The sequence below is a fragment of the Numida meleagris genome, chromosome 1 (genome assembly GCF_002078875.1).
Source record: "Numida meleagris isolate 19003 breed g44 Domestic line chromosome 1, NumMel1.0, whole genome shotgun sequence".
NCBI classification, from domain to species: Eukaryota; Metazoa; Chordata; class Aves; order Galliformes; family Numididae; genus Numida; species Numida meleagris.
Genome location: NC_034409.1, coordinates 78,337,884 through 78,352,438, shown reverse-complemented (window position 1 = coordinate 78,352,438; position 14,555 = coordinate 78,337,884). Strand labels below are relative to the sequence as shown.

At 39.6% G+C, this 14,555-nt stretch overlaps 1 protein-coding gene across 4 annotated transcripts in view; it reads left to right on the top strand.

The window, feature by feature from the left end:
* SLC22A15 (solute carrier family 22 member 15) overlaps positions 1 to 14,555 on the top strand; it is a 51,187-nt gene that overhangs the window by 26,767 nt on the left and 9,865 nt on the right. For 3 of the 4 annotated variants that reach the window (XM_021397783.1, XM_021397792.1, XM_021397812.1), the window contains 2 exons: positions 3,697 to 3,885; positions 5,881 to 5,963. In XM_021397783.1, coding sequence (XP_021253458.1) covers positions 3,697 to 3,885; positions 5,881 to 5,963 — 272 coding nt within the window. Of the gene's footprint in view, positions 1 to 3,696; positions 3,886 to 5,880; positions 13,485 to 14,555 lie in introns of those variants that run through there. The other variant, XM_021397802.1, reaches the window with a different exon arrangement.

The following is a 14,555-nucleotide window of genomic DNA, read 5'->3' as shown; positions in this document are numbered from 1 at the left end:
CATAGAGTCTGCTTTCAAGCATGTGAAGGCCAAGAGGATAATCAGGAACAGTCATCATGGATTTACTAAGGAAAGTTAATTCTCAGGCAGTTTGATAGTCAGCCATTCCATCACGGAACATAATGTGGGTAAAGAAATGGAGGAGAACAGAAAAAGCCTTTTGGCACTGTCCCACAGCATTTTTGTTTGAAGGAATATTAGATGGATTTGAATGTGGCTCGTACCATCCTCATCATATTTGTAGGGAATGCAAAGGGGTGTTTTGCACAACAAATGGTAAAGCTTGAATCCAGAGAGACCTTTTGGACCAACAGGAGCACCATGAAGACCAGCAAGAAGTGTAAAAATTCTCTTTCTGGTGTGGACTAATCACAGAGCTTGTATAGGCTGGGAACCAACTGGATGAGTAGCAGCTTTGCTGGAAGAGACAGAGGGGTTGCAGTTATATGAGAAGTTAAATGACAGCCAGCAGTGTCCACACTGCAAACAGGCAAACTTCATGCTGAGCTGCATCAAGCCCATATCAGTGCATCGTTTCCAGATCAAGTTCAGGGTCTCTCAGATCTAGAAGGTTATGGAAAAAACTGGGGGTGACCAGAATAAGGCAGCAAAGATGATGAGGGGCCTAGAATTTGTGGCTTTAGATGAAAGCTGAAGTAGTTGTGCTTATTTGGCCCCAGACAAAATTGACCAGTTATGTGAAATAGTTCAGCAAGGGTCAGTGGTAACAATCTGCAATTTGAGGGTTACAAATAAGCATGGAAAACTTTTTTGTCTGAGAGGCTTATTGTAGACCTGGAGTGGTCCTCTCAGGAGGAAGAAATCTCCATCCTTGGAGTTTTTCAGTACTTGGCTGTAGAACGCTATGGTTGACATGATCTAATGTTGGCTGTAGCCCTGCTTTGAGTTGGTGGTTGAGCTAGATGACGTGTAGAGATCTCTTCCAACCAGTGTCTTTGTGTGGTATATCTCCCTGCTACGAAGCAATGTTACATTTTATTAGAAAGAATGTACTATGGACAAGAATTGAGTACAAGTTCAGCAGGCATTTCTTTTTAAGTCCATCCCAAAATGTGTATGGCTGTGACAGTGTTGATAGAAGTTGTCGTAGTTTCCTCTGGGATAGAGGTAATTTTATTCATACAGGCTTCTGTGATTCTGTATTTTGGATTCTAGATGAAAATAGCGGTGTTAACACTGATGTTTTAGTTGTTATAGAACAGTGCTTTCATAGTCAAGGACTTTCTGCTTTTCATGCTGCCCTGCCAGCAAGGGGAGCTGGGGTGCACAAGAAACTGGGAGGGGACAGAGCCAGGACAGCTGGCCCAAATGGATATCCCATACCATATGGCATCATGCCCAGCAGTAAAAGCTGGAGTGAAGGAGAAGGAAGGTGGAGAGCCATTTGGAGTGATGCCATTTGTCTTCCCAGGAAACCATTGACGTGTTAAGCTCTGCTTTCTTGGAAATGGCTGAACATGTATTCTCATGATTTTACTATTCTGATTCTCTCCCCAGCCCAGCTGGGGAGAGTGAGAAAGCAGCTTTGGTGCTTAGCTCCCTACTAGGGTTAAATTACATCAGATGCAATTGACAATACTGATAAGAAAGAATGAAATTTGTAATTTTTACAGTAAGGGTAAAGCACAGAATGGTTAAGACTGTAAGGGATCTCTGGAGGCCATCTGGTCCACCTGTTCCACCTGTTCCACCTTCTTGCCCTTGGCTCAAGCAGGATCACCTAGAGCCACTTGCCTAGGACTGTGTCTGGATGGCTTTGGAAATCTCCAAGGTTGGAGGTTTCACAACCTCTCTGGCCAACCTGCGCTGGTACTTGGTTGTACTCACAGTAAAAGTGTTTCCCAATGCTCAGATGGAACCTCCTGTGTTTCTGTTTGTGCCCATTTGTGCTTGCTGTGTCACTTGGCACAACTGGAAGGAGCCTGGCTCCATCCCCTTTGCACCCGTTCTTCATGTATTTATATACCACTCTGGAAGCAATGCCTCCTATTTATTTCCATGAAAACAACAACAGATAGAAAGAGCACAATAACACTATTTGATAGAGTACATTCATAGCTACAAAACACTATTTTTCAACATAGTCACCACCATTAGCTTTGCATTTTTGCCAGCAATGAACAAGAGCCTGCATGCTGTGTTTGTGAAAAATGTGCACCAGCAGAGGTGACCCACTGTTTCACAGCTGCTCCAGCAGTGTCAGTGCTATGAAAATGTTGCCCATCTTTCATCTGCCCAAATAGACAGAGTCATAAAGTGCCAAATCTGGACTACATCGTGTGTGTGGTAAGAGAGTCCAGCCAAGACTGGCAATGGTGCCTGGCATTATTGTGTTGCAAGATAAAGGCTGTCTTCTTCTCTGGCCTGACTCTGGAAGTCTGAGCCTTCAGTTTAGTCAGCACTGCAGTGTAGCTGTCAGAATTGATGGCTTGTCTAGGTTCCAGGAGATCCTGGAAAGTCATCCCTTTCCTCTCCTGAAAGACTTTACATCACTTTACCCACTGAGGACTATGTCTTGAACTTTTTCTTTTGGGGGAATTCACACGTCGCCACTCCATGGATTGCCATTTTGTTTCTGGCTCATAGTGGTGACACCACATCTTGTCACTAGTAATGATGCAGCTCAGGAAACCATCACTTTCAGCCTTGTGTTAGTTCACTGACAAACTTGCTTGTGGTGTTCATTCTGTTCTTGTGTGAGCATTCAGGGGACCAACCAGGCACAAACTTTGTGAAATACCAATGTTGCTGCCATTGTTTCCAACGCATTGAAGCCAATATTCAGCTCTGTACACTGATCCCTGATCTTAATCTGCCAGTTCATGCAGATGAGCCAATTGAGATGCTCTTCAATTTTGTGGTGCGACAGCTGTACGTGACCATCTGGACCGTGGTTTATCTTCCACATTGTTGTTGCCACTGCTGAAACTCACCACCCACTGCCTCACTGTGCTTACATCAACTGTTTAGTCTCCGTAAATGTTCATCAAGTCTTGATGAATGTCAACGAGTGCCTTTTTTTCCTGCATGGAGGAATTCAGTGACACGTCTTTGCTTCATCTGCACTCCCATGTCAGACGCCATTTTGTCAGACTGCCCTCTGCTGCCATCAGTCACACGGCAACAATATGTAACAGAGTACTGGCAGGAAGGATCAACTTCTATTGCCATACAACCAACATCCACCTCTGATGTTATGGGCCAACATAATAAAATAGGAGATATTACTTTTGGAGTAGGCTTTGTATGTTGATAAGATCTTCCTGAGCTGCCTTCAGCCTAAACAGATCCAGCTGTCTCAGCCATTCCTTCTCTTATATGAGAGATGCTCCTGTCGCAGTATCACCTTTGTGTCTCTTTGCTGGATTCTCTCTAGTATGGTTATGTCTCTTGTACTGGACAGCCCAGAATTGGATACAGAACTCCAGGTGTGGCCTCACCAGTGCTGGGTAGAGGGTGAGGATACTATTAGCTTTTTTTTTTTTTTTTGCAGTAAGGGCACATTGATGGCTAATGTTCAGCTTACGTAAGTTGAATATGAGCATAAAAGTTTCAAGGATACGAGTTCATTATATTCCTGAGAATTGCCACATAGAATGATTGTGAAGGTTAACTGTTTGAGTGTGCAGTATGCACTAAAATGAACCAATCTACTTTCTCTGCTCTTGTTTCCAGAAATCTGTGCAGTGGTCTCTGCCTTACATTGTATTTGGAGCAACTGGTTTATTGTCTGGGCTCTTAAGTTTATTGTTGCCAGAGACTTTAAACAGCCCTCTGCTAGAAACTATTTCAGACCTGCAGGTGTGTTCATACTGGAGACTGGGGGATGAAGCCATGTCATTGCAAACCCTAGATGGCTCACAGGTATTTTATTATTATTATTATTTAATTATTTATTTCCCTAACATTTCAACTTGAATATCTCACTCTAAATTCAGTAGGATATTGATTTTTTTGGCCTGTGGAGAAAAGATCCTAATGAGATACACAAGATAGTTTAGTAACTTTACCATCCCATCTGCATTGTTCTGTGGAAATGCAAGCTGAAACATAACTGGATTAATTTATCCCTTCAGGGCCAAAAGCTTACAATCTTTTTGTTTGGGATGAAGGACTTGGTGATATCTGTGTCTCTCTAGTCTCTAAGATGGATTGCTGCGTTATGTTTCATGCACAGCTGGCCACAGAAGTTTCTGAAAAGTCTTAGATGTTAAAGAAAATTCTTGCTGGCAAAACAAGTCTATCATATGCATTTACATCAAGTTTGTACCAGCTGTTATTTTGGTAATTACATGAACATTATTTATTAACATTGATGGCTCACTAACACAAAGTGATTCTAACAAACAGTACAGTTGTTTTAATTCAGAGGAAGGGAAAATCATCATTTTGGCCCTTCCAGCCAGGTAAGGTCAGTATTACCATTTGGGGGTGACGTACATCTATAAACATGCATACAACTGCATTCACTTTCATCAAGCAGTCTTCTCAGGTTTAAATTTTCTGTCCTTGCATTTCTGCAGGCCTTCTAAAAATCCCAGCCTGAACAGGATCATATATATATGATATATGTATATATAATTTTATACAAAGAAAGTGCTGATAAAATGGAAAGCTGGTAAACATTAACCCTGTTTGACAAGGCCATGGAGAGGTCTGTGAAACTGCTATAAGAAAGCAATAGAGTTTATCTGGCATACCCTGAATTTCCCCTGTGGAATCTGTTGTCCTTTTGTACCACATTCAGGATAACATGCAGTCTAGTTGCCCAGAGTTGGAGGTTTTGTCCCTGTTAATGTACACAAATGTGATATGCATGTTGGATAGCATCCAACAATAGTCTGATTCTCCTCAAATAATTTTAGAAATAAAAAAAACAAAAGCATAGCATGATTCCCTTTATATCTTCTGGCAGTTTCTCATGCTCAAACTATTTGAAATTCTTTTGCAGTTACACACGTTGCTGTAGCAAAACTCCATTGAAGACAGATCTAAAGCTACAGATTTTGCTTGTGTGGTTCTGTCAGTCAGGAGCATGATTTCCATTTCTCTGTTTTTCACCTTCTTTCTCACCCTTCTTTGCATATGATTAGTTAGGCAGAAGTCTTAGAATAGATGTAAGCATACTGGAAAAAATCCTACTCATTTAAACTAGATGGAGTTTATGCTAGCAATTGACTCATTATAACTTGGATAGTCCATATTGGTTCCACGGAAAAATGCCACGCTGGCCAAATAAAAATCAACTAGCTATAATAGCTGATTTTAGTTTGGGTGTGTGGTATAAATTATGCTGTTGAAAGGACTCTAGCTGGAGTAAACATGCCTGTATCAGCGAGTTTATTTTCTGCACATACAAACTTGGTTTTTTCCTTTTCCGTAACACCTTTGTATCGTATCAGAGAGGTATCTTTCAAAATTAAACTTCCATAGAAAGATACCCATACTACACATGAAGAAGTAATAATTCAGGATGCAGAAACTTTTACCTGATCAAGTAATCTTTGTGTTCTGAATCTCTGTCTCCTGTAGCTCACAAGAGAGTAGGGTCCTTAGGCTTGAGTGGAGAAAGCTGAGTAGACTACCACTTCAGAACCATCCTAGCCAGTTTCCCTCATGCATGGCTTTTCTCTGGTATACTGATAGAGCCAAGAAAGTCCATCTAGTATAAGCCCAAATCTTTCCAAGAGATTTTGAAGAATCGAGCACAAACAAATCTAGATTCACAAAGCGTTAATAGTGATTTGACTTGTCTTTTCTTTACCAACATTCTAATAGAGGTATCGTGCTCAGTGCTATGTGTTTTGAGATTTATTTGATAGCTTCTATGTTAACCAATTGCTTCATTTTTCTTTCTAGTCTGGAGACAAGGACAATTCTGCAGGAAGTGGAAGTGAAGATGAGGAGTTTTATGATGCTGATGAAGAGACCCATATGATCAAGTAATGAAAAGAAGAAACATGGACTTGTTTTCTTATTTTTTCGTACTTGTCCAGTCAGTCCAGCTCTAAGATGAGAGTACTGGAGACCACCTATCAGGGAATGTAATTGGGCAAGTGCCTGTGTCTTTCCTGACTAGGAAGGGATTTGGGTACCATTAAGATTAATTACACCGCTGATTTTTTTCATGTGAGACAGCCATTCAAAAACTTGTGGGTAGGAATGAGAGAGAATGCACAAACTGCATTTGAATCCAGGTGTGATAGCAAGGGAAGGATGATGCATTTCTGAAGCACAGGAAATTATAAACTATTTTTGCAGATCATCAGTGCACACATTTGTATTTTTGAGGTGGTTGGTTTTGAGTCATCATAAACTGACAAACTTGAAAATGTTCACTGTTTGATCTCTGTGGAGTGGAAGTGATCAGACAATATGCTGTGTGCTACCCCAGGAGGAACAAACTTAAGAAAATTGTATGTTAAAATGGCATTTGTGTATTGAGTAGGGGAGAGGCAACTATGAACGTAAGGTTTCTCTTTCAGCATGTGGACACCCGTGTAGAATTACAGGGTACAGCCGATCAGTTCATGATCTATCCATGAACTTTGTGATGATGAAAAGCTGGGAAGAGTCCTCTGGAAAGAGTCCATAACATCTGTAGATTTTGAGGATGTTGCTGATTTCTCTCTCCCTTATCCACCAAACTTTCTCTTGGGCTGCCTTATCCATAGATTTGTCACATGTTTCCCACATCCCAGGACTGCTGTTCGTAGCTTTGCCTACTTTTACTTTCTCTTCACTTTTCTATAAATATTGAAGCTTAGCAACTTCTCTGACTGTGCAGTGAAGCAAATCTGTTTAAGGATATAATTTCATGAGTGGTACACAGGTGAGGTGTTTATCACATACTGTGTAATTTGAAGTGTGTTTTTAGGGTATTTAGCTCAATTCTATGGACCTATCTGTGTCTTTATTTGTGGAAGAAACATAACGCTTAAGTGACAAGAGGAGCCATGGGCTGCTGTTACATTTTGTAGGATTATTGCCAGAAAGCTGCTAATATCTATTTAAAATTCTTTTGTTAGATAATGCTCTTAAACTCTAAGCCAGTGTTTACTTGATTACTTGACCTTGTTGAGGAAGACAACTTCATTCTTTAGTTTACACTACACTTTGTTTTGTTAGAAGGATATGGAATCTTGAAATATGAACAAGTGCAATGTTATGACTACAAAAATAAGGCCTTAGGAAGATTCAACTTTCTTGATTACATTATCATTTTCATCCTCTAACCACTTGCTTGTTATTTATTAAGATTGATTTCCATAAGTTGTTTGCTAGTTTTTATACTTGGAGTTACTAAAAAAGTTCTGTGTAGTGACTGAAAAGAGTTGTCACCCTTGCTAGCCATTTTTTGCGAATAGTAGATTTAGAAAATGGAATTAAAAAAAAAAAAGAGAAGAGCTGTCAGCTGAATTTATACTGGGAAGTTCATTTTCTCTGAAAGGAAGTGAAAGTGAACCACGTCTGAAGTTTCCAGCTAGCTGCTTGACGTTTGTTCATTGGAACTGTAGCACTGAGCAAAATGCAACTACCCTGCTTGGTACAGCAGGCAGCCCAGAGGCTACAGATTGAAGCATGTAGTACTCCCTCTTGATTGGAATTTGATTCAGGAATTGGCTGTGAGCAGAGTAGGAAACTTCAGTCCCTGCGGACAATGTGTCTTCAGTTTTTCTTCCAGACTGCTGTATAGCTGTTGTAGCAGGGCGCTTTTAATCCCAGCTGGATATTCTTTCTGCCTTAATTTGGCCCTTACGTATGCTACGAAATTTCTCTAAATAAGGTACTTGGAAAAGCATGGAATGTCTGAGTATATTTATTCAAGATATTTTTAGTTCTGTATTCACATTTTGAATTATGGATAGCTGGAGAAGTGTCAGGACACTCAGGGACATGATTTAGCGGTGGGTTGTTAGAGTTAGAGCAGTATTGTTAGGTTGTGGTTGGACTTGATGATCTTGAAGGTCTTTTCCAACCTGAGCGATTCTATGGTTTTTTGATTCTATGACTGGTTTTGTTGTTGATGACTTCTGAAGACATAAAACCTGCTTACTTGAAAGCAAACTGTGGTAAGCCTGGCATTATTAGCACGCTGCCAAGATCCAGCATATTTTTTAGAGAATTGCTGCTTATTTTCCCTTCTTGTGTGGTAGGTTCCCTGAGAGACAGACAGGAACTGTTCGCCATTCTTTGTCCATAGTTTTTGTGTCATTATCTGCTACTGGCAACACTAGTCATGACACAGGACATCATGTCCACATAGTTTTCATTAGAAGAGTAGGATGTAACGGTTCAGGTGGGGAGATCACTTTGCAGAACCAGAGTTGGATTTTGTGGTTCTTCAATTTTAGTCAGTCTTCAGCTTATAATCGAACTTACTTCTCCATTCATGCACTTTTATATTGTAAGTATAGATGGAAAAATGCAAAAACAAGAGTAAAGAAAAGATCTTCTGTTTGACGAGTTACTGTGCTTTACTTTAGAAATATAGGAATAGAAGCATTCAGTACGTCTTTTTGTCATGCAAATTCTTGTGAAGTGATACTTCAGCCGCCTTTTAAGAGAATTTTTCTGGCTGGCTATAGTTTTAGGCTAGAGAGAATAGAATACAGAAGTGGTTTGGTGTTTTTAAAAAACTAGTTCCCCTGAAAACAAGCCCGGTACCCTCCTTCTAGGGGCCGGAAAGTTGCTGTTCAGTGACTGAAGGATCCTAAAACACTGCAAAATCAGAAACTCTGTTAAAGTAGGGGTTGCAGCCTCATGGTGCTGAATGAAGAATACACCTGCACCTCTCCAAAGAGACATAATTAAGATGGAGCAGGCTGTAGCTAGTTGCCACTTTTGATGTTACAGTCAAGACACTAAGAATTGTAGTCACGTGCTGATCTGCTCACAGTGCAATCTCCATGATGTGATATTCAGGCTGTATGGCTGTACCAAGGTTAGCAGAATACCCTTTACAGGGTATTCAGGATATTCAGACTTTGGGAAATGCGGTTGAGCTGTATGTTTTCCAGCATATTTCATTTTAGTATATCAAAGTAGTATGCAAGAGAATGGGTTGGGTGTTGATTTGGGGTTTTTTTTGTGGACTGAGGAAGAGGGGAAAGTAAGGAACAAACTCTTAATGGAAACATTGAGCTAGAACTCATGAACAGGAGTATTCTGCACAATCTCCAACTGTAAATTTGGTCAGTATCTTACTTTGTTTCAGCTGAAGGATGTACTAATTTTAATTTTTCCCACTCTTAGAGCTTCCTCTAATCGTGCTCTCTGACATATAGCTGAATCTAGGCATCTGTGCATGCAATTTGTGAACATGCTGGTAAATGTCAGAAAAGCTCACGAGCAGCAGTACTGTCATTTGATGGTAGAAGTCAGTCTGGCCTGATATACTGAGCGCCTGTGTCAGAAATGTCTATGAGCAGCTGTTTACCAAACAGAACACTTAGTTATAGGTGTATTTTGAGTCTCATTGCTTGTATCTTGCTGCAAGATGTATTAGGTGGAGGAAAGACCTGTGTACGAAAACTTTTGTGACATCTGAGTGTAGAATTGGAGTGTGAACAAACTTATACAGAATTTTGCCATGTCTTTTTAATGCCTTGTCCAGTGTATGTTAACCTTATCCAGATTATCCAGGTACTGCAGTTATTTCAGTCTTATAGAGGTGTGCAAATATTTCATCCTGACAGTCTGAATTTACTGAACTTTCTCATCTTTTTTTGGTACTACTAGCTCCTATTATCCTGAAAAGAAGCTCTCATATTGCCTAATGGAGAGTGGATTTTTTCTGCTCTAGTTTATTGCAAGTGCCTGTTTCATGAAACACTTGTTTAATTTCCTCAATCAACTTGATATAGGACTGTGTGTAAAGTAACATCATAGCACTGGATGATGTAAGTGCCAAAGACCGCTTTTGCTGGAAAGCAAAGGTCCAAGACTAGTTCTAGCTGCATACGTTTGGAATTCTTCCATGCAACCTGTCAAAACTGGTATTTACAAGCATCTCCAGAGCTTTAGGGGACAGAAAGTTACCTTTGTTTGCTTGTCTTTCCTTTTTCAGTTCACTTAAATATTTTATGTTTTCTGAAAGAACAAAGAGTAGGATTTGTAGAAGAGGCTGAGTATACACTACTTGGCAAGTAGGGAAATCTGCAGAGCCTGTTTGCTTCTGAGCTGCAAATGCCAGAGCTCACTCTCAGACTGATACAACCTGGTAAAAACCACACATTGGAATTGTACTTCAGTCATCAGCCTTACCAATTAGCATTGCTAATAATGGCTTACCTAGAGCATCGTAGGATATAGCAGATTTTTATAAAAGGTGCAGTTTGAGGCATCATTAAATAGTAATTTCTGTAATTTAACTCCCTACTGCAACTACAACATTCGATGCGAGTCTTCTCTATCATAGCTGTTTCTTCACCAGCAAATGGGCAAGTGTCTAAATGTTTGTGCAGCAAGAGGTGGCTGCCATCAGAAAAGTGGTTTAGAGAAAGTAACCTGCGTTCTCGGCTGTGTATGCACAATGAAGTAAGACCCTGATGTGCCAGGATTCTCTCTTATATAGTAAGCTTATAGAGTGGAGTACATTTAAACAACTACTTGCCCATCCTCAACTGCAAAAGGCTTTAGAGAAAAAATATCTTTTGCATGCAAGTTAATGCTTACCAATATGTCTGAGATGCTTATGTTATACCTGCTCCAGCAGGCAGGCAAAAAATGTGGCAATAAGAATATCCCTGCCAATACTTAAACAGTTATTTTGTCTTAAAGTTGTCCCAGTAGAAGTATCTAGTACATCCGTGTTCAAACAAAATATTTTAAAATGATGGAAACTTGACTGGGAGATAGATATTTCTGATAGCAGCTTGCAGGGGGGAAAAAAATCATTGTTTCAAACTGATTAAAAAGCCTTCTAATGTAGAACTGACAACTGCTGAGTGGTTTGTAGTAAAAGAGTTTATTGCAGTTGCTGTGATGTTAAGTATGACTCCAAATGACTGTTTTTGAGTACTAGACTCACCTCACTACCCAAAGTCTAGTCCTGTTCTTGTTAAAAATCTGAATATCTTGTAGAAATCGGAAATTTATTTTTCATATGGATACATTTATTGCACTACTTTCCTTCTTGAATCTAATTTTACTTTCATTTTTTAAGCTACTACCTCCTTATGTTGAGCTTTTTGTCACTTCTGTATTTAATAGATTTTTGGTAATATAAAATATTTCAATTTTTTATTTATGTAGTAATCCATGATTTAAGCAGAAGTAAGACTTGTGTTTTTTAAAGTTTTATTTTTAAAATTAGCTTAAAGTGCTAATGCTTTTGAAGGACCAGAATTGTTGCACCTTTAGAACTTGAGTTCTCTTGTGTATACTGTTGTTAAGGGCAAGAAACCTGTAATTTTGTACTAATCTCAGTTGAGGAGATAACTTGTTTGAAAGGAAGTTTTGAGTTGGTAAATTTAATTTATTGCCAATTAAAGAGCTTTTATTTATTGCTTTTTGTATTGGGAGGGGAGAAAAAACAATTGGGGAAACACTGCTACTTCTCTCTGGACACTCTTCTATTGCCACCTTGGCGGTCTCCTGTCCCTGGGCTGGATATTACTCTCAGTTCCTTCAGCAAGGCTTGGGAGACTGGGATTAGGACGTTGTGCTAGCTGTCTTTCCTTGCTCCTTGTTTCTTACTTAGCTGCTCTACTTTGGGTTTCTTCACTGGATTCAGTGCCCTTTAGAGCTGCATCTCCTTCTGAGTCTCATCCTGTCTGCCCCGGCTTGGGTTCTTTGGCATTTCTCCTGCCCTGCTGTCACCCCTCTCTCTTCCTGTGCTGGGATAGTCTTCTCTTTTTTTTTTTTTTCCTTCTCCTTCTGTAAGTATTATCAGTTTTTCTTAAATATGCTGTTAAATTGCAGATATACCACAACCTCCTCTGGCTGTCTACAGCATTGGGATGAAGTGGGTCAGTGCCTGCTGTCCCAAAGAGGCAGTGCGCCCAAACTGAGAGACAGGAGGATCTGCCTAAGCATAGGAGAACACTTTTTCTTTTCCTTTTTTTCTTTCTTTCTTTCTTTCTTTTTTTTTTTTTTTACTGCTAGGATGGCCTATCACTGCCACAGGTTGACCAGAGAGGTTGTGGAGTCCTTGGCAATGTTCAAAAGCCATCAGGACGAGGTCCCGGGCAACCAGCTCTATGGGACCCCAGATGACTTCCAATACCAAAACTCTGACAGGTGTGCCTAATACATGACTCCACAATGCTCTCTTTCAGATCAAGTCCTTACAGAGCTGACAGTTGCTATGAGCAGAACTTGGTACTATATTCCCTTTCTGTGTTACTATTGTCTTAGGTCAAGTAAATGAAACTCCTGCGGATATAACCAGACATTTATAGCCAAGTTCTGTGTCTGGTTACATGTTTGTATTCTCACTGATTTCAGAAGACAGATCTTAGATTTCCACTTGACCAGAGGAACAGCCAAAGGGGTAAACTTCCTTCTCTCTGCTTAAGCCTTCATCGTCATGAAATAAAATCTTTCTACAGTCTCTGTATCTTGTAGATGTGAAGTCCTGGTCAGCTCAGAGTTGAGTAACAGAAAAGTGGCAGTACAGGGAATTGTTTTTTGTTTGCAGCAGTGAATCAAGTTGTATATAGTTGGTGTGCATCTTTTTAAACATTTTTTGGGAGTGACTTGAATACTGACTGTTATGAGCCTTCCAATGTTAAAATGCAGACTGAAAAATTTCAGAGTACTTCTTTAATTGTATTAGTGTGCTGTTGTTAACTCTAAGTTGTACTGATGAAAAGTTTCTGTGTTTAGAATACTTGATTGGAGAAGCCACAGTTAAAGCATCATGAGCTTTTCCACAATAGACCTTTTATGGTATTATACCCATACATTCTGTGAACAGCTGTTGGGTCCATCTCTTTTTAAGATGTTCTTTACCCTAAGGAGGGGACCGTAGCAACAAATGTAGAAATATTCAGAGTAATTGCACTTATCTGTGTTCTTTTCTTAATGTATTTCCTATGCATACTGCCTTACCCATGTGTACTGTGCTTCACTGGTGGTACTAAGGGTAAATATCAGGTTTTAATTTATAAAATATAAAATGATTTTTTAAAAAATAATAATAATTCTGTAACATTAGATATTTATTCCAAGATAGAGGAAAGAGATGAAGGTAAGCCTAGGCAAATTTAATCAAAAGTTAATATTGGTGGTCTTTATTCTCCGTTAATTTCTGAATGGTTTTGATCATTTGAAATAAATTTACTATTTTAAGATTTTTGTAGAGGAAAGCTCACTTTTAGGTGACTTGTGACAGCTCTGATACTGCCTCTCACACGTGTACTTCATATAACGTCTTTGTAACTTATTTTGTGCCTTTTCTTCCCCTGACACAAAAATCTCTCAATAAAAACAAACTCTTTTGGAACACTGTAAACCTATTTTATTGTACTGATTTTATTTGCCTGACCCTTTTGTTTTCTGGAGGGCACTGAAGCTATCTTATAATAGAACAGATATTTATAACGGATGCTGCAGAAGAAAATTGACAAGGTGGAAAGCAGGTCAGTTTGGAATGGCAGCACTGCAAAGCGCCTGGGAAACTGGGGCTGTCAGTACTAATCAATATATTCCACCATATCTATCACAAATCATTTCTAACAAAAACCGGCAGCAGTGGAATGTGAGAATCAATTTTCTACTGGCTTCAGTTGTGCTGATTGATGTTGAAAGACTGGAAACACTTTGGGGCTTTAGCATAACAAAATATCTGTTGTTGTTGCTACTAACACTTGTGTTGGTGGAGTACTCAAAAACACTAACTGGCATTTACACCTCTTCTTCAAAGTGCTGTGCAAATGCACAGAAGCACAGACCCTGTCTGGGGGTTTCTGCCTACACACTTTGGCAAGGAATAGCAGAATTCGAATATTTGTTTTCGTTACCTGGAAGAGAGGTGGTAAATAGCCTAACTGCATTTCCCTCCTCTATCCAGTGATATTTATTCTCTGAATCTGAATAACCGGGAGCAGTGCTCTGTTTTAAAGCGCTGGTTAGCAGAGCTTTTGGACCTTTGCATATTCATCATGAATTTAAACATTCTCCTTAAATATCTAGTGGCTTGAGTGGATGCCAGAGCACTTCATATATATCAGTATTTTAAAGTATATACGCTAAAGAAAACAAGTGGTCTTGCATGATAGGTAACATACCAGGCCATCTGTTCTTGTTTTTCCCAATTCTTGTGAACTTTAGTCTTTACTTCTGGTAGTTGAGATGCATTGGATTTTAGTTCTGTTTTTACTTTTGCTGCTGTTTTACCATGGAGTCAATTGAAAACCCTGATTTTCAGAGGTGTCTATTTACATGCTCTGCTCAGTTCTTCCCGTAGCCATCCAAATTTGTTGTTCCCTCTCAGATTTACTTCAATTACATATGCAGGGAGCCAGTGGCCTGATAGAGTTGGTCAGCTGTCATCTGTGGAGTGCTTCCGTGAGCAGCCATTGGGATTA